Consider the following 25,538-nt stretch of genomic DNA (forward strand, 5'->3'; position numbering starts at 1 on the left):
AGACAAAAACCTTAGGGTACAGAGAGAATCTGAAAAAGGAAAGGAAAAAGGATGCATTAGCCTATGTCCACATGGATCTCAGGCTCAATTCTGCCATGTTCTTTCCTAGTCTCAGTGAGCTCAATTAATCCAGGGGGCTGAGGCCAGGTCTGGGCAGGAAAGTTGGGTGGCTGGTAAGCTGTGCCCTTCAAAGAAGTGGACATTTCTGGGCACACTTGCAAGCAGAGGTCAGAATGAAGTGCTGAAATGAATGCGGTTCCTCCCTGGGTAAGGAAATATTCTCCCTGGCTTCTCCTCCCCTGTGTGAGTGGAGCTCTAACTCACTACAGGATGCTGTTCTTTGCTATCAGTCCTGGGGGCCATCCCCACTCTCTCCCCACGTCAGAACTGAACGTCCAGTGTGAGCTCTGAACTATCTGCACTTCAGGTTAGGGAAGGTGGGGAGGGAGTGAGCTACAAAAATATTCAAGCAGATTATTGTCTACACATCCTAGGATGGGTTCATTATTTGGCAAGATTGTTTTTGTTTTCCTACATGATTATCACCTGAGTGCTTTTTAATTAGCTAAAATGTTTTACTCCTTAATTAAAAGCAAAGAATATACAATATACTTGAGTTATACTGAAGTTACAACTTCATTTAAGAAAATAGGTTTGACTCAAAACTCAGTGCAAGTGGCAAAGTTGACCATTGCTGTACAGTATCTGCAACAAGGGGAACACACAAGGAGAAGAGAACAGACCCACAATGCTCATAGGACACCATTCTGTGGTGTCGAAACCAAATCAACAAAAGGTCTGAGATTAAACCTTGAGAAAAAGCTTCCAACATTGAATTTTGTCTGTAAATAAGTACAGATTGAAACTGAACTGTGAAGCAAGAAAAATGACCATGTTGACAATTACAAAACCAGTTCTGGCATCATAGACAAAAGAGGAATGTTGGAACCTGTTTGTAAATGATAAACGAAGTTTCCAGTTTTAGGATGAGAAGATTGAGGCATGCAGGACTTTTGCATATGGATATATATTTCATATATATTATTTATAATATGTACAGTATAGCTATAAAACTTTGATGTGTATAGAAGCTGTCTTCAATGAAAAAAATTGAACATTCAGAAGAAATTCCTGAGATAGGGTTTGTGACATGGGCCACTGAGAAAAAAAATCCGTGGTTGGGTCCTAGAGGTGTAGTCTATCCCTGTGAAGTCGGCAATTAACCCACAGACAGACAGTGTCAGCACTGTTGTCTTCCTTGCCAGGGCAAGGGGTAGCACCATTGTGAAGGTAACCAGCACTCCTGCTTACAGAGAGGAGGGAATACTTCGGAACAGTATTGCTAAGACTGCTGTAGTGTGCACCAGATTTGCTCTTGGTTCTTCAAGACACAGATGAACAGTGCCCCTGGCTGGCAGAAGAACATCTGGAGAGGGGAGGTGTGAGGACTGGAGGCAGAGCTGATCATACTGGCTAGGCATAATCTTTCCTGGGCTGTTCGTCTGTTGTACACTTCTCAGTCATTTCCTGACAGAAGTCCACGGTCACTGACTGGCTCCTGGCTTCTAGAGGAGGTCCTCTTTCTGAGAAGGTCCCAGGATCAGTACCTTCCAACCTCCTCCCAGAGGTACAATTCTCAGAGGTGTTGCTGGGCACCCAGGGGAGCCCAGGGGGAGCTGCCCCTGGCTCCAGGCAGCAGGGTACATTTCCTCCTACTGCACACTGGGAGGGTGCAAGGCTCTGCTCAACCCCCAAAGGAGCGGGGTTAACACTGGCTCCAGGGAGATCCATGGGTATGAGGACAGGGCAGTATCGGTGCAGGGCCTGGATCTGCTCTGGGCTCTGGATGTCTCGGCAGACCTCCTGCGAGAGGCAGGAGAAGTTGTCCAGCAGCTCCCCCATACAGGCTTTCAGTTGATTCCTCTCTGACAACAGTTTCTCTTTCTCACATACCTGGGAGAAAAACAAACAAACAAACAAAAATAAAACAAAATCAAGACTGTACAAAGCCTCATTTCGGAGGGTTCTCAAACCTTTGTTTTGGCATCCTATACTGTGACCTAACTGCAGAATGACTAGGGCAGAATCTAGGAAGTTACACACACTTCTGCCACATGTCACAGCTGGGGAGCTAGCTCCTTGACCACTTGAGCACTGACACTCACACCTTTCCCAGCATGGTATCCCTCCCTCTGAGGCCCAGTAAGCACTACCAGTTGAGTCACCACCAACAGGAAAGCTGGAGAGGCAAGTGACATTCTACTCTCCTAGAATTTGGAGTTTGTAGGGAACTGACTGGAAAATTCTTTGTTTCAAACCTTATAGTTGAAAAAAATCTTCCCTTAATAGGTTACTATCTTGTGTGTGTGTGTGTGTGTGTGTGTGTTAAAAGTCAATTAACTGTTTGATATTTTTAAAAAGACAGAAAACCAAACCAAAGCAAACAAAGCAAAAGCCAGCTGCTGCCAGGGATTGAGGGAGGGAAAGATGGTGGCATACAGTGGATTTTAGGCCAGTGAATCTATTCTGTACACTATGGTACTGTCAGCACCCTGTGCAAATCCATACAGTGCACAATAATGAGTGTGAACTCTAAAGCTCACAAGTAGTAAGACTTTTCCCCATTAAGCGAAATCCCACATATGCTCTTGAATTTCTTAAATTTGTCACCCCTTGACAGATGAACTTAGTGCTGGAGAGAGGACTAATGAAAGTTTCACCATCAATATTTGTGTGAGGAAGTGCAGTGAGGGTTCATGACACACACATGATAAAGCAGCCAAAGAAACTGCGGGTCTGAGGCAGTGTGGGGAGAGCGGTAGCCAGCACTCTGAAGATCTTGCGGGCAAGCCGAGGCAGGGATTCGAGGAAAAGTGGAGAGGAGAGAGAGGAGCATGTCTCTGACACAGGAACTGTGCAGGGACTAATATGAATGCAATCTGGCAGGCGGTGTGGGTATGTGTGTAAGAGAGAGATTTATATGGGGGAAAGAACACCTGTTAAAATATTTATAAATTTATCTAGAAACATGCTTTAAAAATGAAAAATAAACAGATGTACAAGTGCAGCTTGAGAGAAATACATTATGTGCATCTGAAAATTAGGGTGTCTAGCATGTGGGAGACATTGTGGGGGCAGGAATTGAGTACGGGGCCTATTGGGAACTATGCAGTGACAGACCAGGCTAGCCAGCCCTGATCACTCAATCCATCCCCGCCATTGAGACATAAGCAAGTGGACCCAGAAACTTGGCCTTCTCGTCGCTGAACCTGAAGGTCTAGAAATGAGGGCCAGTGTCTTCCAGGAAAGGAATCTCAGGCCCTTTTGTCTCAACCCCTTGGTCTAGGCACTACGCTCTGTGGGCCTACTCATCTAAAAAATGTTCTTGGATACTTTATTGGAGAAGAAAATAAGGTGCCATAAGTGACATGGTTTTGGCTTTCCTTGGAAAAGGAAGAACAGGGGCTGGAGAGATGGCTCAGAGGTTAAGAGCACTGGCTGCTCTTCCAGAGGTTCTGAGTTCAATTCCTAGCAACCACATGATGGCTCACAACCATCTGTAATGAGATCTGGTGCCCTCTTCTGGCCTGCATGGATACATGCAGACAGAACACTGTATACATAATAAATCAATAAATCTTAAAAAAAGGAAAGAAAAGGAATAGCTATTGGATTAAGGTCTCTTTATTTCAAAGCACAGCCGGGTGAAACACAGGCCAGAGCTAGGTTAAGAACCCAGCCAGCGCGGCCAGAACAAAGAGAGGTCCCGTCCCCCCTTAAGAAGCCCCCTTTACGTCATTCCGGCTTTCCTTCACCCCGCCCTTATGGGCGAGTCCCCAGGTCCACCTGGTACCTGCCCCAGGACTATTGGGCGGGGCTAGGGTGACTCCCTACAAATAGCCTTAGTTAAAAACATGGAATTTTGGTAGGACATGCCTATACTGCCAGCACCTGGGAGGTAGAGGAAGGAGGACTACATTTAGGGCCAGCCTGATCCACAAAGGAAGATGTTCTTGTAAGAAACCAAAACTGAAGCCAAAGACCCTCTACTATGAATCTCTAGGTTAGAGTTGTGCATAGATGGACACGTGGAGCTCTTGTTCAGCAGTGAGACAAGAGACTTTTGTTTTTGTTTTCAACTTTATACAAGCAAGAGTAATCTGGGAAGAGGGAATGCCAATTGAGGAATTGCCTCCATCAGACTGGCCTGTAGGCAAGTCTGTGGGAGGCATTTTGTTAATTAATGATTGATGTAGGGTCTAGCCCACTGTGCATGGTGCCACCCCTGGACTGGGGGTTCTGGGATGTATATGAAAGAAGGTTGAGCAAGCCATAAGGAGTAAGCCAGTGAGCAGAGTTCCTCCATGGCCTTAGCACTGGTTTCTACGTCTAGCTCTTGCTCTGACCATCCCTTCAAAATGGACTGTGATTGGGATGTATACGCCAAATAAACTGTTCCTACCTCAAGCTGTTTATGGTTATGGTGTTAGAAAGCAAGTAAAACATACAGCATTTACAACTTGGGCCGGGCAGTGGTGGTACATGTCTTTAATCCCAACACTTGGGAGGCAGAGGCAGGTGGATCTCTGTGAGTTTGAGGCCAACCTGGTCTATAGAGTGAGTGCCAGGCTAGGCTCCAAAGCTACACAGAGAAACCCTGTCTCAAAAAAAAAAAAAATAAGGACTTGAACAATGTGGATGGAGAAAGGGCAGCAGTGTTGTCCTGTTTTTTCAACTGAATAAACCAATAAAGTATTTTAGAAACTTGCCTGATATCTATCTATCTATCTATCTATCTATCTATCTATCTATCTATCTATCTATCTTAGATTTTACTGTTTGTTCAGAATTATACAATAACATGGTCCAGAATGCTAGTTATTAAAACCAGGCATATAGGTAGAGAGTTAGTTTAGAAGTATATCTGATTTTTAGATGCATGCAGTAGACATACTCTATTATAACATACAAATGGAAAATAAAAAGGAACCAATTTCATAAGAAAGTTGAAGGATATGACACATGATGACACACCTTATATCTATATACATTTCAGGTGCAAACCTATTACTTCTGTTGAGAATAAACCCCGCTTTCCCTGAAGGGTGACTTGGCCCTCTACTTCTCCAGCTGTAACGGATGTGACTTTATATATATTAGTCTTGGTCACTCTCAGTTGCTGAATACCTGCTCACCAACTCACCAGTTTTCGTATTTCACATTCTAAATTCTGAATGCAGTCCAGTTTCCTCTTGCGACAGCGTTGAGCTGCAATGCGGTTCTTACTACGCCTCCGGATGTCGTGAATGAACTCCAACTGTTCTGAGGTTAGCTTGTGCATCTTAATCATCATCTGGAAGTCATTCCTGGGCAGATCTGTGATCTGATCTACAGGAAAAGGAAGTTTAACCTGGAACCAAGAACACCAGAATGGATTATAGTAGCTGGAGTGAAATTGTGGAAGTGAAACATACAAAAATGGTAAAACTCCTTTTAAAAATAATTAATTAATGTGTGTGTATATTGGTATATGTATAAGCACAGGTACCCACTGAGGCCACAAAAGGAGGGTAAGAGGCCCTGGAGCTGAAATACCTACTGTGGGTGCTGGGAACCGAACTTGGGTCCTTTGTAAGAGCAGTATACACTTTAAACTGCTGAACCATCTGTCCAGCCCCAATGAAATCTCATTTGTTTGTTTGCTTGTTTTTCCATTTTGTTTTTAATTTTATGTATATGGGTGTTTTGCTTGCATGCACCTCTGTGCACCATATGCTTGAAGTACCCAGGGATGCCAGAAGATGGCATTGGATCCTTTGTGACTGGAATTACAGATGGTTGTAAATCACCATGTGGGGGCTGGGGGGTTGAATCTGAGTCTTCTGGAAGAGCAGCCAGTGCCTTTAACTGTTGAGCCATCTCTCTAGTCCCCAAATCTTTTCAAAAGATGACCAAATCATATGGAAACCACTGAAAGAGAGTAGTGATTCATATTCTCTTGTGTCAAATACAAGTAAGATGAAATATTTGTGTAATTAAACAATACAAATACACACAAGTAGGCCAGGTGTGGTGGTTTATAACTCTATCCCAACATTCAGGAGGAGGTCGCTTGTCATGAATTTTAGCATACCGTAGTCTACACAGCAAGTTTGAATCTAGTCTGGGATACATAGTAAGGTCATGTCTCAAAACACACACACACACACACACACACACACACACACACACACACACACACACACACACACACACTCACAAACACACACCACAAAATGAAAATGCAAAAAAAGCACACACAAATTATAATGTTATCATTCATTCCTGAGGTTCGTTCGAAGCAAATGACATTGAACATATTGGAAACTAGTTTCTTCAATCCTGTAGCATTTTTGTAAGGGAGACAATGGTTTAGCAAAGCTATCTTCTACAAGAACCACAACTGAGTTCAACAAAATGACCAATTTAAAGTTATCTTCGAAGGACTGATGCAAAGACTTGAAAGATGGAGCCCAGCATGCCTTGAAGACACTGGAAAGATGCAACAGTCAGCAAGAGTCTTTGTTACACACATAGAATACAAGGAGATATCCTGGGTAGTAGGTGTCACAAATGGGCTTTCGATCTCACATGGAATGAGAATCCAGGGAGGGGACATCACCCTACTGAACCTCAATATCCTCCTTTGCAAAACAAGGTTTGCTTTTTAGGTTAGTATTATGAAAGGAGCTTAGAATATTTTTTAAAAACTGGCCAGCACACCTTATATTTTCTCTTATAACGTAATGTAGTTATGCCTCTATCCAAATGGACAGTCCTTCCTTCTGATAGATGGACCTCAGTGGACATTATGTGTTTTTCTTGAGGCTATGCCTTGAAGGGCACCAAGACTTGTACGTAGTCCTGCTATACTGGCTGCTCTGTGGGGGAGACCTGGTGCCTCCAGCTCATAGTCATTATTCTGCCAGTTATCTGAATGGACCACCTTGGAAACACATTCATTGTTAATTTTATTTATGTATTTTGAACTCAGTTTTTTTTTCTCACTCACTGTATGGGTCCTGGGAGTCAGACTCAGGTTGTATGCTTAAAGGCAGGCACCCTTACATGATAAACCGTCTTGCCAGCCCAGAAGTGGATCCTTAAAGCTAGTGAGACACTCTGACAACTAGTACCAGCCAACACCTGACTTCAAGTAACAGAGACCTTCCCTTGGACCAGCTGAGTTCCAGACACTCAGAAACTGTGAGATATGTTAAGTGACCATGGCTGCTGTAAGCCAATAAGATTTAGGGTGGTTAATTATGTGGAAATGCTTAATTTATCAGTAAGATTCCTGCTTTCGAGTCCTTGATAAGTTAAGGTAAACATTTTCTAGAGAGAGAATGATGAACTGGAGAGATGGCTCAGCAGTTAAGAGCACTGGCTGTTCTTCCGGAGAACCTGGATTTTTTTTAATCATTTTTTTATTTGAATTACAAATAAGATTGAATTACATGACAATCCCAGTTCCCTTCTCCCTCCCTTCGGAGAATCCGGATTTGATTCCCAGCTCCCAACCATCTGTTCACAACCATCTGTATCTCCAGTTCCAGGGGAATTCAATGCCCTGCCCTCTTCTGGCCTCTGGGCTCCAGACACTCATGTAGTATGCAGACAGACATACCCACAGGCAAAACAACCATATACATAAATAAAAATAAATGAGAAACCCCCAAATAAAGTGAGGATGACACACCCTTGGAGATGTCTTCTCTGTGTTGTTAAATTTTGGTATTTATTATTATTTCTTAAGAATAGCAACTACTAAGGCCTGACATAGTGACACATATCTATAAACCCAGAAGTAGAGGCATGGAAATTAGGAATTTGAGACAAGCCTGGGCTAAAGCAATGAGTTCATGCCTAATGCAGAAGATGAGATTCAAACCCAGGCTCCCTATCTCTAGGGCCTCATGAGTCCCCATGAAGTTTGAGGCTCAGGCCTGCAACTTTATCCCTGCCCTTGCTAAGGTGGAGATGAGGGTTTTCGGATTTCTTCATCATTTCTTCATGTTTGTACAGTTCCTGGAAAGTTCCAATCTCAGTAATCCCAGAACTTGGAAGGAGGTGGAGGTGGGAGGATTAGGAGCTCAAGGCCTTCCTCAGCTACACAGAGTCAGAGGCCAGCCTGGGCCATAACACCCAGTTCAGGTTACTTACTTTTTCTCATTCAATTTTTGTTTTTGGCTGGGCCAGCAGGTGGCACTATAAGCCTAAATGTCATGTGTTAGGCTAACTAATAAGTTGCTAAATTTGCAAGTAAGTCAAGCATTGTGGGTCATGCCTTCATGGCTTTAATAGCAGCATTTGAGAGGCAGAGGCAGGCAGATCTTTGTGAGTTCAAGCTTAGACCACTTGTTTCAAGAAAACCCAAACCAACACCCTGCAAAAAACAAAACAAATCAAAAAACCAAATTGATAGCAGCCACATTAAATGAAGTAAAAACAAAACAAAAAAGGTGATTTTAGTTTCAAGAACATATTTTTATCCCAATACATAAAGTACTTCTAACATATAATTTACACAAGTTGTTAATGAAAAAATATATTGATAAAAATTTTAAATCCAAAGTACATCTTATTGTTCCAGGAAATCACCATTAAGATGAGCCCTCTTAAAAGGCTTGCTAGGCATGTGCAGGGTGAGGCCATTAACCTCATAGAGCTCTCCAGAAAAACAGTCACCAGAAAAAGCATGTGGGCCTGGGTTTAACTGCTCAAAATATTTTAGTGAAGAAAGCAACCTCTTGTCAGTATTCAGATGGTGGAGTGTTGAGTCTGTTCTTTAAGAGTCTGAGGCTGCAGCTCTTCTACCCTAAGCTCAGGATCTTATTTGTTGGTTGCATCAGATAGACATGAGGCCCAGTCCTGGCATTTGTGCCCAGCTGATAACCATGCACAAAGGCAAGCCCACTGAAGGATCATTTACCTTTCCTGTGGTGGGGTGAGCATGCTTCATTGGGTTACTTCCTAGCTGAGAGCTTACTCCATGTAGCATTTGTGGCAGACTCCCAAAGGGTGCTCTGATCTGAACCCCACATAGTAAACGTGGGTCCTATGACATCTGTAAAACTTGGACCTAAGAGCAGGAAACTACAGTGGAGTACATTACACCACTGTGGGCTCAACCCTGCTCTGAGTGCTAAAGACAAGCTGCTAAGACAAATGGCTCCTTTTCAGGGGCTTGGAAAGGCCTTTGCTTGTGGGGCTGTGTTTCTACAAGGCCCATAATAATATGAAAGGCTATTTATTTCCCATTTACAACCTTTGGATAACAGATAACATCAGCTCCTAGATGGCACCTCAGCAGCACAGGGGTCAGCTATTGGAGACACTATTGGAGTCAGCTATTGGGCATCGCAAAGGGGCTCATGGACTTCTACTGCTGCTGACAGTACAGCCATTTTACTTCAGCTCCAGATTGCGTTTACTTATTTCCAGAAAGAAAATACGCCAACAGTGCAGTTCACAAGGAAAGTCAAAAGGGCTTCCACACCAAACGCTATTGTATTTAAAATGATCTAGACAGCAAACACAAAACAGGTAGATAGGATGGAGGGTTGGCAGGAGAAAGGGAAAATCAACAAGGGCAGTGTCAAAGTCCTTGAAGCAAAGCAAACCCCACACAAAATTTCATCAGGGCTTTTGCAATCAAACTGATTTTTAACGAGGGTCAGGGGTGAAGAAAATAGTCAACCACAGACTTTCTTCCCTACCACGGGAGAGGGACCCCTCACTCTTGTGGTGGTGGGTTTTTGCTTTTGGATTTGCTAACCACACAGAAAGGGAGAATTTACATTGACTAGCAGGTGGGACACAGAGGCTTTGTCACCTCCCTTCCATGTTTCTAAGCCAATGGGAAGCACCAGGCCTCTGGTTAGGAATGTTCTCCTCATAGGCTTTTGTGTATGCAAATGTGCCCCCTCAGGGCTGAAAGCCAGGTGACAGGGCCTTGCAAACTTGAAAAGCACGGAGAAGGCTGAAGCCTCTTCTCATTCTTCCAGAAGATTAAGACAACCCACACAAAAAGCTCATAGGGCTTGCTGTTTTAGTCACTGTTCCTGCATAACAAATCCTTCCAGACTGAACCTCTCATCAGAGGTGTTTACTCTCTGGATCCCCAGAGACAGCACAGAATAGACAACATGACACGATGAAACGATCTGCCAGCTCTCACTGCCACCTGTCTGAATGGCCTGCAGTTATAGTCAGCAGACTCTCTGGGTAGGGAGGCTGCACAGCAGGCGTGCCTGTGGGTTTTGTAGGTGAGATACTCTTTAGTTGTGAACTATTTTGGTTTTCACTTAAGGCTCAGAGATGCAGGAGTAGCCGCTGAGTCAGCAGGCCAAGGGCCAAAGAGGGCACTGCAGGCCATGGCTGTGGTTTGCACAATACGTTCCTGTTGGTTGTACCCAATCTTGCCAAAGTGCTGAGTCTTTTCATACCTCTGGAACCCACAGGAAGTGCAGGATTCGAAGTTACTTTTCAGTATGGGACCTATACTGCCCCTCAAAGAATGCCTAAGTGAGGTTAGACTTTGTGGGAGCCTCAGCTCTTTAGCAGTCTGTGAAATGGATTCCTTCAGTGTAACCAGGGACCTCTGATCTAGAGAAGGCAAAGGGCAGAGGACCTTCTGAATGATGCATGAAACCCACATCTGCCTTCTCAGCATATCTGCACGACCAGCTAGAAAGCCTGGACCAGAGAAGCTGGACAGGCTGCAGGCAGACCTGGGATGCAGTGTTTCCTTTCCATCACACAGAAAACTGCTTGATAATAACTGCCCACATTCTGGAGCTGAAGTCACTCTCCTCATCTCCATTCAAAATATAATTAGAAACATAATTTCCTATACAGAACTCAAATATGAGACAAAAGAAAAGTTCCCATTCTGAAACAATGTAATGGATTTCATTACAGTGTTTGCTCTGCACAGTTTTCACAGAATTGTGAAAGTGACACTCGAGCCATCTCTCTTCACAAAGCCTATGAACACACATTTTTCATGTCCACTGCTCCTGGTTTGCTGGGTAAAGACTCCTGGAGAAGGATGGTGGAGAAATAGGTTTTGAAGAAAAAGCCAAAACCAACAATCTATTTTCTCTACAAGTTCCAGTAGAAGAACGGATGACGAAGCCATCCTGCTTCCATTCTTGGTTCTTACCAGGTATCAGTTGAAGCCATAGGTACATAATGCCAGACTGAGTGGACACCTTGGAGGCCATGACAATATATGGACTCTCCAAGACCAAGAGATGCTTCTGTATCAACTACTGTCTACTTGATATTCCCAGGACACCCAGGATTCACTCCTAAGACTACAGTTAATTAGATATGTGGTCCCAAGTAACTCATCCTCTAGGTTCTGAAACCTCTTGAGGTTCTGTGAGTCAGAGAAAATACTTGCCTCACTTAGCTGCTGGGACTGCTAGGAAGAATAAATTAGACACTAGACAGAGAAAGGAATTGCCTTGTGGTGAGGTAAGGCCCATCTTTCCTTGTCATATGGTTTCTTCTTCCAGGCAAATAACATTAGGAATTCCAAACACCGAGAATGTTCTAGACAACACGAAAACACTGTTTTAATTATGAACACAGCTGATTTCTATGCTGCCATTCAAAATCTTCTCTTTATTAAGCAGTCCAATTATAGACACTTGCAAAAATGTGCTTGATTCACTGAATCACAGGAATGACTGTAAAAATCTTACACAGAAGGTTATCAAGTCAACTGGGAAGAAGAAGGTGTTCAGTGGGAGGGAGAGGGGATGAGAGAGAGTAACTGGGGTTGAAAGTGACCAAAATATGCTGGGTACGGCAGTATACAACTTTAATCGCAACACTCAGGAGGCAGAGGCAGTTCTTTGTGAGTTAGAGGCCAGCCTGGTCTACAGATTGAGTTCTAGGACAGCCAGGGCTATGTAGAGAGACCCTATCTCAAAAAAAAAAAAATAAAAAGAAAAAGAAAGAAGAAAAAGACTGAAGTACGTTTTATATATATGTGAATGAAACTGTCAAAGAATAATAGAATAACAGTTTTAAAAGTATCAAAGAGAAAAACAAAACAAAACAAAACAATCAGAATATCCAAGTCAGCACTCTGGTGAGAAGAATTAGATATGGCTTTTCTGTACTATTTCACTGGTTGCTCCTCTCTCTCTCTCTCTCTCTCTCTCTCTCTCTCTCTCTCTCTCTCTCTCTCTCTCTCTCTCTCCCATTTTCATTGTGTTTTGTTTAACACAAGGCCCTGTAGTTCAGGATAACCTCAAATTTGTGACCCTCCTGCCTCCCGATTCTCAATGCTGGGATTACAAGGTATGTGCCACTATGTCTGGCCATTATCATATGCTTTTATTCTTCTCCAAATGAAGCATGTCAGTAAAGCAAGTCGAACCAACTATCCATTAGATGGACACACAGAGAAGAGTTAGTGTTGGCAGTGAGAGAAGAAACTAGATTCCTCCTAGCCTGATGAGGGGAATGAATGCAAAAATGGTATAAGTTGCCTTCCCATGGGAAATGTTTGGGTAGTTCCTCAAAGGCCACATAGAGAGTCATTTCATGATTCAACAACTCCACTCAGAGATATGTAATGAATGAACTGGAAGTCCATCTACAAAAACCTTGCATGCAAATTCTCATAACCCCATTCTTCAAAATATCCAGGAAGGAGAACCAACCAAAACTCCCCCAAGCAATGATGGATCAATAAAACATAGTATGGCTTCACAAAATATATCAGCAATTAAGAGGGTGGAGCTCTGATATATCTAAACACACCAGGTGGGTCTATCTATGGAAGAGATAAACTTTGAAATGCTATCCTAAGTGAAAAAAGCCAAATACTATTTAGACAGGACTGGGGCAGATTAGTGGTTACCAGGGTGGAAGGAAAGAAGCCATGAGGAGAATCTACTACTGGGGACAGTATTCCTTTTGGGGCAAAGAAAATATGCTAGAGCTACAAACTGGAGATGGATGCATAACACTGTGAAAATATTAAAAACACTGAAATTTTCATTGTAATAGGGTGAATTTTATGGTATAGAAATATTTTATTTAAAAATGTGTTATTTGTTTTATGTGGATAGGTGTTTTGTCTGCATGTTATGTATGGTCTGTGTACCATGTATATGCAGCACCTGCAGAGGGCAGAATTATAGAAGGCTGTGAGCAGCCATGTGTGTGGGTGTTGGGAATTGAACCTATGCCCTCTGAAACAGCTGCCAGTACTTGTAACTTCTGAGCCAACTATCCAACCCAATAATTTAAGCATTTTCAAAGCTATGGAAGAACCGAGTGGTGGTGGTTCACACCTTTAATCCCAGCACTGGGGAGGCAGAGGCAGGCAGATCTCTGTGAGTTTGAGACCAGTCTGGTCTACAAGAGCTAGTTCCAGGACAGCCTCCAAAGCCACAGAGACAACCTGTCTTGAAAAACAAAAACAACAAACAAACAAACAAACAAAAAATCAAACAAAAAAACAAAACAAAAAAACAAGCTAAGGAAGAGTAAAAAAAAGGATGGAAGAAGTCTTGTGTTTTATGAACTAGGAGAGTTATTTAACATGGCAATAAATTTTTAGAAAGTAAGAAACGTTAATGTTTTTCTTTTGGTCCAACATTTCGGCTCAGAAGATGGAGAGAAGCCTCAGTGCTATGCTGGTGGCTGGTTGGGAGAGGAGTCTCAGATTTTATTTCAGACTTGGTTGCGTCTTGTGGTTTACTTGGAAGAAAACACTTAAACCCTATTAAGGGCAACCTGGGCAGAATCCAAAGTAGATGCTGGTGTTTTTTATGGATCAGTTCAAGAAAACAAATTAAAACTCATGAGAATTCAGTGTACTTTTGGGGCAGACCTTCTACCTAGGCCATGTAACCCCTGAAGCTAGTCACTAACTCCCAGAGGGGCCGTCATGCTGAGGGCCTGGTAGTTCTGGGAAATAACTTCCTCCACTGGGGAAAAACCTCAGCTTTGCTACCATCCTCCTGCCCAACACGAGCTACTGAGAGGGCTGGAGTATGACTCATGAAATGGCAGGGAATTTTGGCAAACATGCTCAACAAGTTTGTTTTGAAAAGTAAAAATAAAAATTAAATGCAAGGATATTTTAAGGGGAGACTAGTCATGTCTGTGGCTATTTCATGGGTTGAATGAGTCCTCCCCATAACTGTGTCTAAGGTGGAGACTGCCATAGCCCAACAGAGAAAAAAATGCGCTCTTACGGATGGCATTGGGCAGTTGATGTTTTTTTTTTTTTCCCCCCTCCGGAGACAGTGTTTCACTGTGTAATCCTGGCTGTCCTGGAACTCACTCTGTAGACCAGGCTGGCTTGAATTCACAGAGATCCGCCAGCCTTTGCTTCCTGAGTGCTGGGATTAAATGAGTGTGCCATCACCGCATGGCTGGTATTGGGTATCTGAGACTGATAGTTCCTAAGAAACATGATTTCTTGGGGTAAATGAGGGTTCTTCAAGAGATGACAAAGAAACAGGCATTTGTGCTTACTGGACCAGTTCAGCTGAGGGATGGAGCTGACTCAATGACTAGCTTTCTGCACGAGGAGCACTCAAGAACATTTCCAGAGAGGGAAAGCAAACCTCACAAAAGCTGTCAGGGAAGAATACAAGAGCAGAGAACACAACCTTGGTTTTAGGAAGCCTCACTCCTCTTAAGGTTAGGAACAGGGCTGCACTTCATGGGTGTAGGTGGTAACCACATCCCAAACTCAAAAGGCTAAGATACCAACAGGAATGCTGCCCGTTCAGATTGCCTTCATAACTTCTATTTCTTACATTAAACCCTTTTTGTTTTCTGTCTTTCTCTATTTCTGCCAGACACCAACAGGAAAGCAGGGGGGACCAGGCAGACTAGCAAAGAAGAGGAAGTGAACCCAGGGTGTGTCTGCAGCTAGCTCCAGGCAGCTTTGGAGTCCATTTTCAAAACATGCCCGGAGTTAAAGCTCATGTGCTTTCTGCCCCGTCTTGTGGATGCCGGATCAACCACACATGGCTTCAAATGGCTACCTCACCTCTCCTCTCATGGCACTTCTGTTGTCTGGCAGAGTTAATCTTTGCTGAGTAAGAGAGGCTGAAGAGCAGATAAGTAATGAGCCTACTGGCCTCAGGGGCAGCTCCCTCTCTTCTTGTCCTCCCCTTCTCCTTCCTCCTTCATTTCAGTTTTTCAGGGATTGAATCCAGGGCCAGACCAAGGCAGGCAAGCACCCTGCCATAGAGCCACATCCCCAAGCCACATTTTTTTTTTCCTGTGTTTTTCAGACACAGGGGCAAGACCTGTCACTGGGTTTGCTCACTTCTGCTCCTGAGACAGGTGGAGACACACTGGCAGTCTCTGGCTTGTTCTTTGTCAATCAGCAATATAGCATAGTAGACACCAGGTCATGACCTAGACATGCTTAGGTTTGTCTAGGGAACATTCAAATCACCAGGGACCTAGGGACCTCTGGGACTCCTATTCTTTCTTGTAGTCATGTGAGTCTTGCTTATGATGTAGCCAGTGCTGTCTCCACTCCTACTCCCAGGAACAGCGACCCACAGATGAAGCCTCATATAATTTTTATCTACAAAGCACAATGCTTTTATGCTGGACAAGCACACTATCCACTAAATAATGACTTCTTATCACTTGTGGGAGCTCAGGAAATGAGCCCTGACACCGTTGTGTGTGCTGACTAGGGCACTTCTGCAGGGAAACCATGACTAGGATGGATGAGAACCATTCTGTCATTTGCACAGTGATAGAGACAGGGTCACCCTGCATCTTGTTGACAAGAAATACTTATAAGAAGCAGGAAAAGCAGCTATTTGTGAGGATCTACTTAGCTCCGATTAATCAATTTGCAAGAGCTTCTCCACTGCCCTTCATATCGAAGGGTGGAGAGCAAACATGAGGGCATTCTTCCAAAGCATGTAAAAGATAGGGGAGTGATGGCAGCAGAGGAGAAAGGGAGGAGACTGGAAACACCTGAACAAGTGCATACACATTGCATTCAGCTTGCCTCTACACATTGAGCACTGAAATCCAGGTTAGACGTAAAGGGCTTTCTAAGACTGAAGTGGCTAATTCTGAATCACATTGCAGCATTCTGCTTCCAAGGAAGGAGAAGATAGTCCACTTACTGATACTAGACCATTTCCTATCACCTTTAAACTTGACAGGTGTGCTGGCTGGTCTTATGTCAACTTGACACATACACTAGAGTTACCTGGAAGGAGGGATTTTTTTTTTTTTTTTTGAGACAGGGTCTCTCTGTGTAGTTATGGAGTCTGTCCTGAAACTCAATCTATAGACCAGGTTGGCCTCTAACTCACAGAGATCCACCTGCCTCTACTTCCTGTGTGTTGGGATTAAAAGCGTGCACCACCACTGCCCACTGGAAGGAGGAACTCTAAATTGGGAAAATGCCTCCATAAGATCTGGCTGGAGGCATTTTCATAACTAGTTACTGATGGGGGAAGGTCCAGCCCATTGTGGGTGTGGCCATCCCTGGGCAGGTGGTCTTTGGTTCTATAGGAAAGCAGGCTGACTGAACACGAGGAACAGTGAGCCAGTAAGCTGCACTCCCTCTAAGGCCGCTGCATCAGCTTCTGCCTCCAGGTTCCCGCCCTGTTTGAGTTCCTGCCTTGACTTCCTTTGATGATGAACAGTGATATGGAAGTATAAGCCAAATAAACCCTTTCCTCCCCAACTAGCGTTTTGGTTATGGTGTTTCATCACAGCAACAGTAATCCTAAAATGGCACATAAGAACAATCTGAGGATGAAGTTTGGGGAGAGGGGGAAATTCAGGTAAAGGACCGAGATAGCAGGTCCTTGGACTTATGTGGTTCCCTACCTCCTGGCCCCTGTCCTGCACAGGACACGACTCACTGTCTGCTTCCGAAAATGATCCAGACTCGTCACTGGAATTGGTTCCATAAGACTGCTCACATTTAATTTGGGGTCGGACTTGGTTGTACATTCCATCTCCCATCAGGCCTGGTTCCTGATGTTCTGTGGCAAGGAATCTGGCTCCCTGGGAACAGGGTGAGGAGGAGAACTCACAAAGAGGGAGGCTGCAGGGGGAACCCCCACTCCCATCCTCTGCGTAGGAATAGGAGGAGCAGGAGCTGGAGGTCCTGGTTCTGGTCTCTAGTGGAGGTGAGCGAGGACAGACTTTGATTGGCACCGGGCAGCTGGTGTTGGACCTTATCCTGCCTGGCAAGTGGTCAGCCATCAGTCCACTGTGGGAGTAGGCCTGTGAGCTGGGCAGGGACTGGCCAGCTCCTACCCATAGACTTTTTGGCACCGGCTCAGAGAGGTCTTTGTCCAAATTGCTCACCCCGGAATATGAATGCACTGGAGTGCTCACTTGGTCACATGTGCTCGAGGAAAAGATGACACTCCTCCGGTCCAGCTCTCCCTCCTGTTTACAGAGAGCCTCTGGCCCAGGCCCCCTGAGTGGCGACCCCACGGTGAAGTTGGACACATCCTTCTGGCCCACAGGGGGCTGTCCATAATTCCCTGTGAAAGGGGTGTAGTCAGTTTTAAGGTCACCCTGAGAGATCCCCTTGTTAAAAGGGCATGCTGAACTCCTGACAAAGTGCTGTTGAGATGTACCAGGCAGGCCAGACGACTCCACACCTTTTGCTATACCAAACAGAGACCGCAGACAGGAAGGTGAGGACACGCTCCTGGATGTGTCCAGGCAGGTGGCTCCAGTAGGGGTACTGGGGGCAGGGGTAGGGCTGGGCTGTTTCCGGTCCATCTCAACATCCCCAGGTCTGTCTTTGATGTCTGTTTCATCTCCAGACAGGCAGAGTGTCACACTCTCTTCCTCAGTCTCTTCAGTGGGTGGCTCACTTTTAATCTGTCCCCCGGAGAGCCCTGGTTTGAGGCTATTGCCGGGGTTGTCTTCACTGAATGTGCTTGCAAACCCTGAGGTACTGTGTGAGGGTGCACTATAGACATTCTTGGTACATGCAAGCTGGTACTTCTTGTATCTAGGGTACTGTGTCAGTGCATCCTTTTCCGAGTTTTCCTTGGTGTCTGTGGGTACCTCAGACTCAGGCAGCAAGGTTTCTTCTTTCTCTGCTACTGGGATGGCAGTGGCCTCAAAGCTGATCTGGTCTGTGGGGCAAGCCATCTTAGCTGTCTCTGAGTCCATTGTCTCTTCTTCCTCCTCTTCTCCCGCAGAGTTCCCATGGTCCTCTTGGGGGCGCTGGCACGCACTGTCCTTTCGGCACACAAATAGGCCATCCTCACTGTTCAGGAGCTGTGTCTGCAGGAAACTGAAGCAGGAGTCCTCCAGATTGTGCATGCGCAGGAACTCGGCACAGCGGATGACCTCTCGGATGTTCTCTCTGCTGAGTAACAGCTTGGCAGTGTAGGCAAACTGTAGCAGTGGCCCAAAGCCTCTGGCCGTGACCTGCAAAACAAACAGGAAAATTGCCAACATTACCATCAGCACTGCTATTGTCCTAAATTTCTCAACCAAAGCAAGATAACCAGACAGTGCTAATGCCCTAGCATAAAAACTGCAAAGGAGCAGTTAATCTCGTCCTGGGTCAGCAATGCTTCTGCTTCCAATAATTGGTGCCTGTCTCGTGCCTGCCACCTCTGTACTTCATGGCGCCTGCCACCGCTGTACTTCAGGGCACCAGCAGATGGAGAATCACCAGGGTCAAGTGGTGAAGCAAGATGACAAAGGGCTCATTGTTTACACTAATGAAATATCCTGGTAAAAATGCACAGAACAATGGGAAGCCTATTAATTTCTGTTCTAGTCAGTCCTGTTGAGAGCCATTCTACACAAGAGGAGGTGCTGTGACTCTTCTTGCAGCCAAAGAAAGCATTATCATTTTCTTGTCAACCGCAAAAGTGGCAGGATGGCCCTGTCAAAAACTCAAGAGTCTGTGGAGTTTTAAAAAGTTTTTCCTTATAATGTTAAAAAAAAATTGAAAAATCGTTGTTTTTCTCCCTTCATAGCTTCTACTTGGGATTCTTTTTCCTCTTAACTCCTGCTTCTTTTTTTCTTGAGACAGGGTCTTACTTTGTACATCTGGATGTCCTGGAACTCACCATGTAGACTGTCCTTAAATTCAGAGATCTGCCTGCCTCTACCTCCCAAGTGCTGGGATTAAAGACATGCACCACAATGCCCAGCCCTACTTCAGATTTCCTTTCTTTTTTTTTAGATGCATTTGTTTCTTATATATACAGTGTTCTGCCTGCATGTATGCCTGCAAGCCAGAAGAGAACATCAGATTTCATTACAGATGGTTGTGAGCCACCATGTGGTTGCTGGGGATTAAACTCAGGGCCTCTGGAAGAGAAGCCAGCGCTCTTAGCCATCTCTCTAGTCCAAAAATACTTGGGATTTTCTATCATCATGTCATACCTGATCTTACAATAACACCAAAGATGATGACAACTGTCAAGAAGTTAACTCCTGGTTCAAAAAGTTAGAGTCCATAGATCTACACAATCTGGCTGTCATTTCAATGGTTGTAGCTTCCAAGTAGCAAAGGACACAGGCTATCCCTTCCCTAATTATGAGCACCAGCTTTGCTATGTAGCTGTCTAAAATCTTCTGTGGCTAAGCCTAGTGCATTTGCTGCTTCTCCAGTGTATTTTACAGTTGGAAAATGTGGTATTTACACATAGCCTCCACATACATATGTACATGAGCAGGCAATGACTTAGACAATTAAAAGTGATTAACTTATTTTTTTTTTAAAGATGGAAACATCTAAACCCAGGGGTTCAGGGTAGGTTTCCTTACCCTGCATATACTATTCAATATCTTGTAGATCCTTATTGACACTGCTGCTGATAGGGGAAAGGAAGGCAGATCTAGAGAGCATGTGAACACATCAAACAAGAGCAGAAGTCATGGGTGCTTGCTGAAGCTACAGTGGCAGCAATCACAAGTCTCTGAGGGATAGGGAATTTGGAGGGAGATGGAGTGCTAAGCTGAACAGCTGACTTCTGCTGTCTTGGGACTTCCTGCAGCACGCAGAGCCTAAACTCATAAAAAGACCTGCCTCCACTGCACAAGACTCAATGCTTTTTGTCCTCTTAACTCTTGTAGCCAGAGAGAGAAGTCCTGGATTCTTCAGGGCTCAGTCTTGCATCACCACAACCTTTCAGGAAAGAAGAATATCGAGGCACAAACTGAATGGGATTTTAAATGTTGATATTGTTGAAGTACTTAATAAAAATCCAAATAAAAATAATCTGCCAGACAGTAAGGTCAAGGAATTCAGCCATCAGTAACATGTTTATTTGGCATAAAACATGTATAGAGGAAACCCTATATGTATGGAGGAATTAAAGGGCAAGAAAGGGAGACATTAAATTGTTACTATTTCTAGATGACATGATTTTTAAAAGTAGGTAACCCTGAAGATTCCACCATTTATGATCATGAATTAAAAGTAAAGTTATTAAACACAAAAATCAACATACAAAAGCATTTCTATACACAAGCAGTGAACTGTCTTCATCAGAAATCCCATTTATAAGAGCTACACAAAACGTTTAGGAGTAATTCTAACCAATGAGGTAAAAGATCTCTACAATGAAAACTATAAAATATTGATGAAAGAAACTGGAGACATACAAACAGAAGGATATTGTGTATGAGTAGTCTAGAAGAATTAATATTATTAAAACATTCATATTATCTAAGCAAATCTACAACCCAAAGCAACCCAAAAATGAAATATGAATGAGATTTATAGAAGTAAAAAACAAGCCTTATATGATTTTGGTGACATGTGCCTATAGTTCTAGCTACTTGAAAAGCTGAGGTAGGAGGGTTGTTTGAAGTTAGATGCCATCTTGGGCAACATTCTTATTCTCTCTCTGTTTTGAGATGGGTGGTCTTGCTATATACTTCAGGCTGCCTTAAACTCTTAATTCTCTTGCTTCTGTCTTCCAAGTTCTAGAATTATATGGGTACAGCACCATACTTGGCTTGGTTCTGCCTCTTTTTTAAAAGACAGTATTATTTTTATTAGTTCTTTGAGAATCTCATACAATATTTTTGATCATATTCACCTCCTTGTCCAGCTCCTCCTAGACCAGTGGTTCTCAACCTTCCTAATGCTGTGACCCTTTAATACAGTTCCTCATGTTGTGGTGAGGCCAATGGTAAAATTATTTTGTTGCTACCTCATAGCTGTAATTTTGCTACTGTAATATAAATATGTGATATCTGATATGCAACCCCCAAAGAGGTCAAGACAGGTTGAGAACCAATGTTCTAGATCCACCCCTACTACCTTCCTACCCACCTAATCTCTTGTCTTCCTCTACCAGAGTCTTGAAAGGAAACAAAAGAAAACAAAATCCCCAAAAACCATCAAGTCCAATTTTTGTTGCCTGAAGTGTGAGGCCTGCTATGAAGTATGGTTGACCTACTAGCGAGCACACCATTCAAGAAATCTGACTGACCTTCTCTGAGCAGCCATCAAATGCCAATAGTTTCTCACATAGGCATGGGACTTTATGGCTACTTCCCCCTTTCATGTTTGGGCTTGCATAGGTTTTGGTCATGCTGTTATAACTGCTGTGAGTTCATATGCACAACTGTCCTTTTGTATCTGGAAAACTGTTTCCTTGAAGTCATCCACTACCTGGGGGCTCTTACAAGTTTTCTACCCTTTCTTCTACGAAGATCCTTAAGCCTTGGAGGGAGGGACATGATACAGAAGTCACATTCAGGGCTCAGATATCCAAAGTCTCTTAGTTTTTGCATGTTGACCAGCTGTGGGTCTCTGTATTAACCACCATCTATTGCAAGAAGAAGCTTCTCTGATGAGAGATGAGAGATGCGCTGATTTATGGGTATAGCAGTAAGTTATTAGGGGTCATTGTAATATTATGTCCACTTAGCAGACTACTATTATTAGGTTCTTCTCTAGGGCCTATGACCTACTAGCCACAAGTTCTTGTTCCCCTTAACAGTACCAGGTATGAGTTCCATCTCATGGAGTGGGTCTTAAATACAATCAGAAAATGGTTAGTTACTCCCATAACACTTGTGCCACTATTGTACCAGTGGACATATCTTCTCAGGAAGGTCATTATAGAAGCATTCAGGGTTCATAGTTAGGTGAGACTGATAATGACTTTTCTCTTCAGGTGGTGTACATAGCACCTTCCAGTGTTATGAAAGCTAGCCAGTAGTGATTGAGCTTCCATGTAAATGGTATCATTAGCAGTAGAGCCCTACCATCAAGTTCTGGGTGGTAATCAAGAGCAATGACAATAGTCATTAATATTTGGGGGATCTATGGGACTTCATTGGATAAAACCTCAAAAATAGTAACTCATTCCTAGGGTTTTCATTTGCTAGCATGTGGTATCTAGTTGGAGTATTTGTTCTCCTGTTATAGGGTCTTCTGGGAGGTTCTTTGACAGCTTGACATAAGTTAGAGCTATCTTGGAAAAGGGAACATCAATTAAAGAAATGCCTCTATCAGTTTAGCCTGTAGGTAGGTCTATGAAGAATTTTCTTAGTTAATGTAAGAAGGTTCAGCTTACTGTGGGTGGTATCAGCCCTGGGGAGGTGGTCCCAGGTGGTATAAGAAAGCAAGATGAACAAGCATTTCTTCATGGTCTCTGATTTAATTCCTGTCTTGATTTTCTTTCATGATATACCTCTGTAACTGTAAGGTGAAATAAACAGTTTTCCTCCCCAAATTGCTTTGGTCATGGTTTTTATCACAGCAATAGAAACCTAACTAGAACATAAGGTAACTCCATTTAAACTTTTAACAGATGTAAATTCATATATTTTAGGGAGTTTCTATAGTAGTAAATGGCTTATTAAAACCTGGTGCTGCTGCTTAATTATTATTATTTGTTCTTTTGGAATGTGTTGTGAATGACTGTGCCAGGCAACTGCTATCTTGGAGCATTCAGCTGTATTCCCTTGCAAAAGTTCATCTCAGCTGAGCTGTTGGTGGTTTATACCCTAGCAAAGCAAAGAGATACTTTCTTGAGTATCCAGCTATTTCCAACTACTTTCTCCCACTGGCAACTCTGCATGTGGCTTGGGGGAGGGTCTAGAGTATATATAGCATATCAGTCAGGAAAGACTAGATGGGGCTATGGAAATCCTGACATCACTACTGGGTAAGGTTTTTCAGGTATAGTTAGTTGGGGAAGGAGTGCCCACACCCATGTAAGTAACCTCTCACTTACAGTCTGTAAGGATGCCACAAACTCACTGGTTCTCCAGAATGAACTTTGGGTGAATTATGTTTCGGTTGGTTATTAAGACTTTGGGAGGAGGAGTAGACATTGCTTTAGAAGAACAGTATGGAACCACAAAAAGATGCCTAATAACCAAAGCAATCTACAAGAAAAATATCAAAGCAAGAAGCATTGACTACTCCATTTTCAAATATAATAGAAACTGTAGTAACCCAAGCAGCATTGTCATGGCATTCCATAGGACCAGACCAGAAGAATGGACTGGAGAGCCCAGAAACAAACCCATACATTTACAAGCAGCTGATTTGACAAAGGTGCTAGAACATACACTAGAGGAAGAACATCACTTCTATAAATGCTGTTGGGAAAACTGCACATCTATACAGATCACCAGATACAAATATCCACTCCAAGTATATGAAAGACTTAAATGTAAGATCTCAAACTACAAAACTTCTAGAAGAAAGCATGGGAGCATGCATGGAATTCCATTCTGTTGGTCTGGACTATGATGGTTTTGGATATGATCTAAGATATACTGCCTGATTTTGGGTATGAAGAAACAAAAGCAAAAACAGACAAATGGGATTATATCAGAATTTAGAAAGTTTCTACATAGCAAAGGAAACAATAGAGTGCAAAAGAAGCCACAAGATATGAGAATATACTGTAAACTTTACATTTACTATGGGCAAAATGTAAAAACAAATTATGAGTCTAGCTATGGTGGTGCACCCTTTAATCCCAGAACTCAAGACTCGGAGATAGGCGGATCTTTGTGAATTTGAGGCCAGCATGATCTACATAAGGAGTTCTGTGCTAGCCAGGGCTACATAGTGAAACCCTGTCTCAAATAAAGTTATAAAGAACTCAATAGGAAGAAAAATTTCAATTAAAAAGGGAGTAAACCTCAAACATATATTTAAAAAAAGACATACAAAAGCCCATGGATTTATGAAAAGTGTCCAGCATCATTTCTAAATGGGGGACTGTGATTCGAACCCGCAGCAAGATACTACCTAAGAATGGATGTTATCTGAAGGGTAAAACTTAGTATGTGTTGGTGAGGCTGTGGAGAAGAGGAGGCATTGAGAGTGCCTAAAAAATGAAAAATGGAACCCCACTGCTGGGATATAAATACAATATTCAGAGCCGTGCAGAAGAGATACAAAGAATGACAAGATAATTACTGAGTAAGAGCATAAGCAAGCCAACCATAGAAGTGCCATCACAAGAGAATGTGAATAGCTGTCAGCTAAGAGATCCAGACAAATACAAGAAAAGAGATTGGTGGCCTGCAGGTCCCTTGAACACATGCACCGGGACACCAGGATGGAGTTAAGTCCCTGTTTATTTACACTGTGGGTCAAGGCATATTCATACGATGTGTGCATTTACAACTGCCTAGAGAGAACCCCAGGCAATGGTAATAGGTCCAAATGTACACAACAAAAGCAAATGTACATCAGACATTCTGGACAGTGCTAAAACCAGAAAATGTCGTCTACATAGTAGATTAGCCTCCATGTTTCCAAAGATGCTTCCACATTTTGTCTATTTTGAGAAACCAACTAAATCTACTCATTGTATCAGATGCCAAATCCAAGTAACAATGGTGAAGTTCTACATTCATAAATCTGTCATCACATCTGCACTGTTATTTACTCTTTGTTCTTGAGTAGTAAGTCTCTGATAATGGGAAACAATAAAAGGGAGGGAGGCAGAGAATCACAACACCAATGACCCATAAAATTGTATTTAAAAAAGTAATGATCACAAAGCAGAAAGAAAGTGGTTAGAAATAGAAAACCTGTTCCATTCCACTGCTGTTAATGAGCCCAGTCCCATTGCTGTGAGGACATATCTACGCTAAAGCCCACTGGTCATTTAGGAACATCATAAAGGCACAATAAACAGATAGTAAGTAAGTACAATGTTAGGAAGAACTTGGAGTCATAGCCCTGCCTTTGAATGGGATATCCTGGTTGGATGACTTTGAAGAGATTTTTTTCATCATGCTTAACTGTGTTGCTCTCTGGCCTGGAATTCACAGCATGTACTGTACAGATGGTACTAGATCCCACATCAGGAGCAGATAGAACATTCCACATGGGACTGAGACCAGGAAGGATGCAGGATGTTTTCCTGCTTTGTGTGTCCTACTGGCTACTGATCTCAGTCAATGATTAGTACACATGAGGCAGTGGTATCAACCTGTAGGTGTTAGCTCTGATAGTAAGACCAGGCCACCAAACTCACATTGACAATGAC

The 25,538-nt window shown here is 43.2% G+C and overlaps 1 protein-coding gene across 1 annotated transcript in view; it reads right to left on the reverse strand.

Annotated features, from left to right (window-relative positions):
- Positions 1 to 1,192: 1,192 nt before the first annotated feature.
- The window catches only part of Bach2 (BTB domain and CNC homolog 2), an 80,838-nt gene continuing 56,492 nt past the window's right edge, over positions 1,193 to 25,538 (reverse strand). The window contains exons 2-4 of the mRNA XM_035438985.1: positions 16,897 to 18,468; positions 5,204 to 5,410; positions 1,193 to 1,953 (exon numbers count right to left, since the gene is read on the reverse strand). Coding sequence (XP_035294876.1) covers positions 1,474 to 1,953; positions 5,204 to 5,410; positions 16,897 to 18,468 — 2,259 coding nt within the window. The 3' untranslated portion in view covers positions 1,193 to 1,473. The remainder of the gene's footprint in view (positions 1,954 to 5,203; positions 5,411 to 16,896; positions 18,469 to 25,538) is intronic.

This window comes from Cricetulus griseus, chromosome 2 (assembly GCF_003668045.3).
Source record: "Cricetulus griseus strain 17A/GY chromosome 2, alternate assembly CriGri-PICRH-1.0, whole genome shotgun sequence".
Classification (NCBI taxonomy): Eukaryota; Metazoa; Chordata; class Mammalia; order Rodentia; family Cricetidae; genus Cricetulus; species Cricetulus griseus.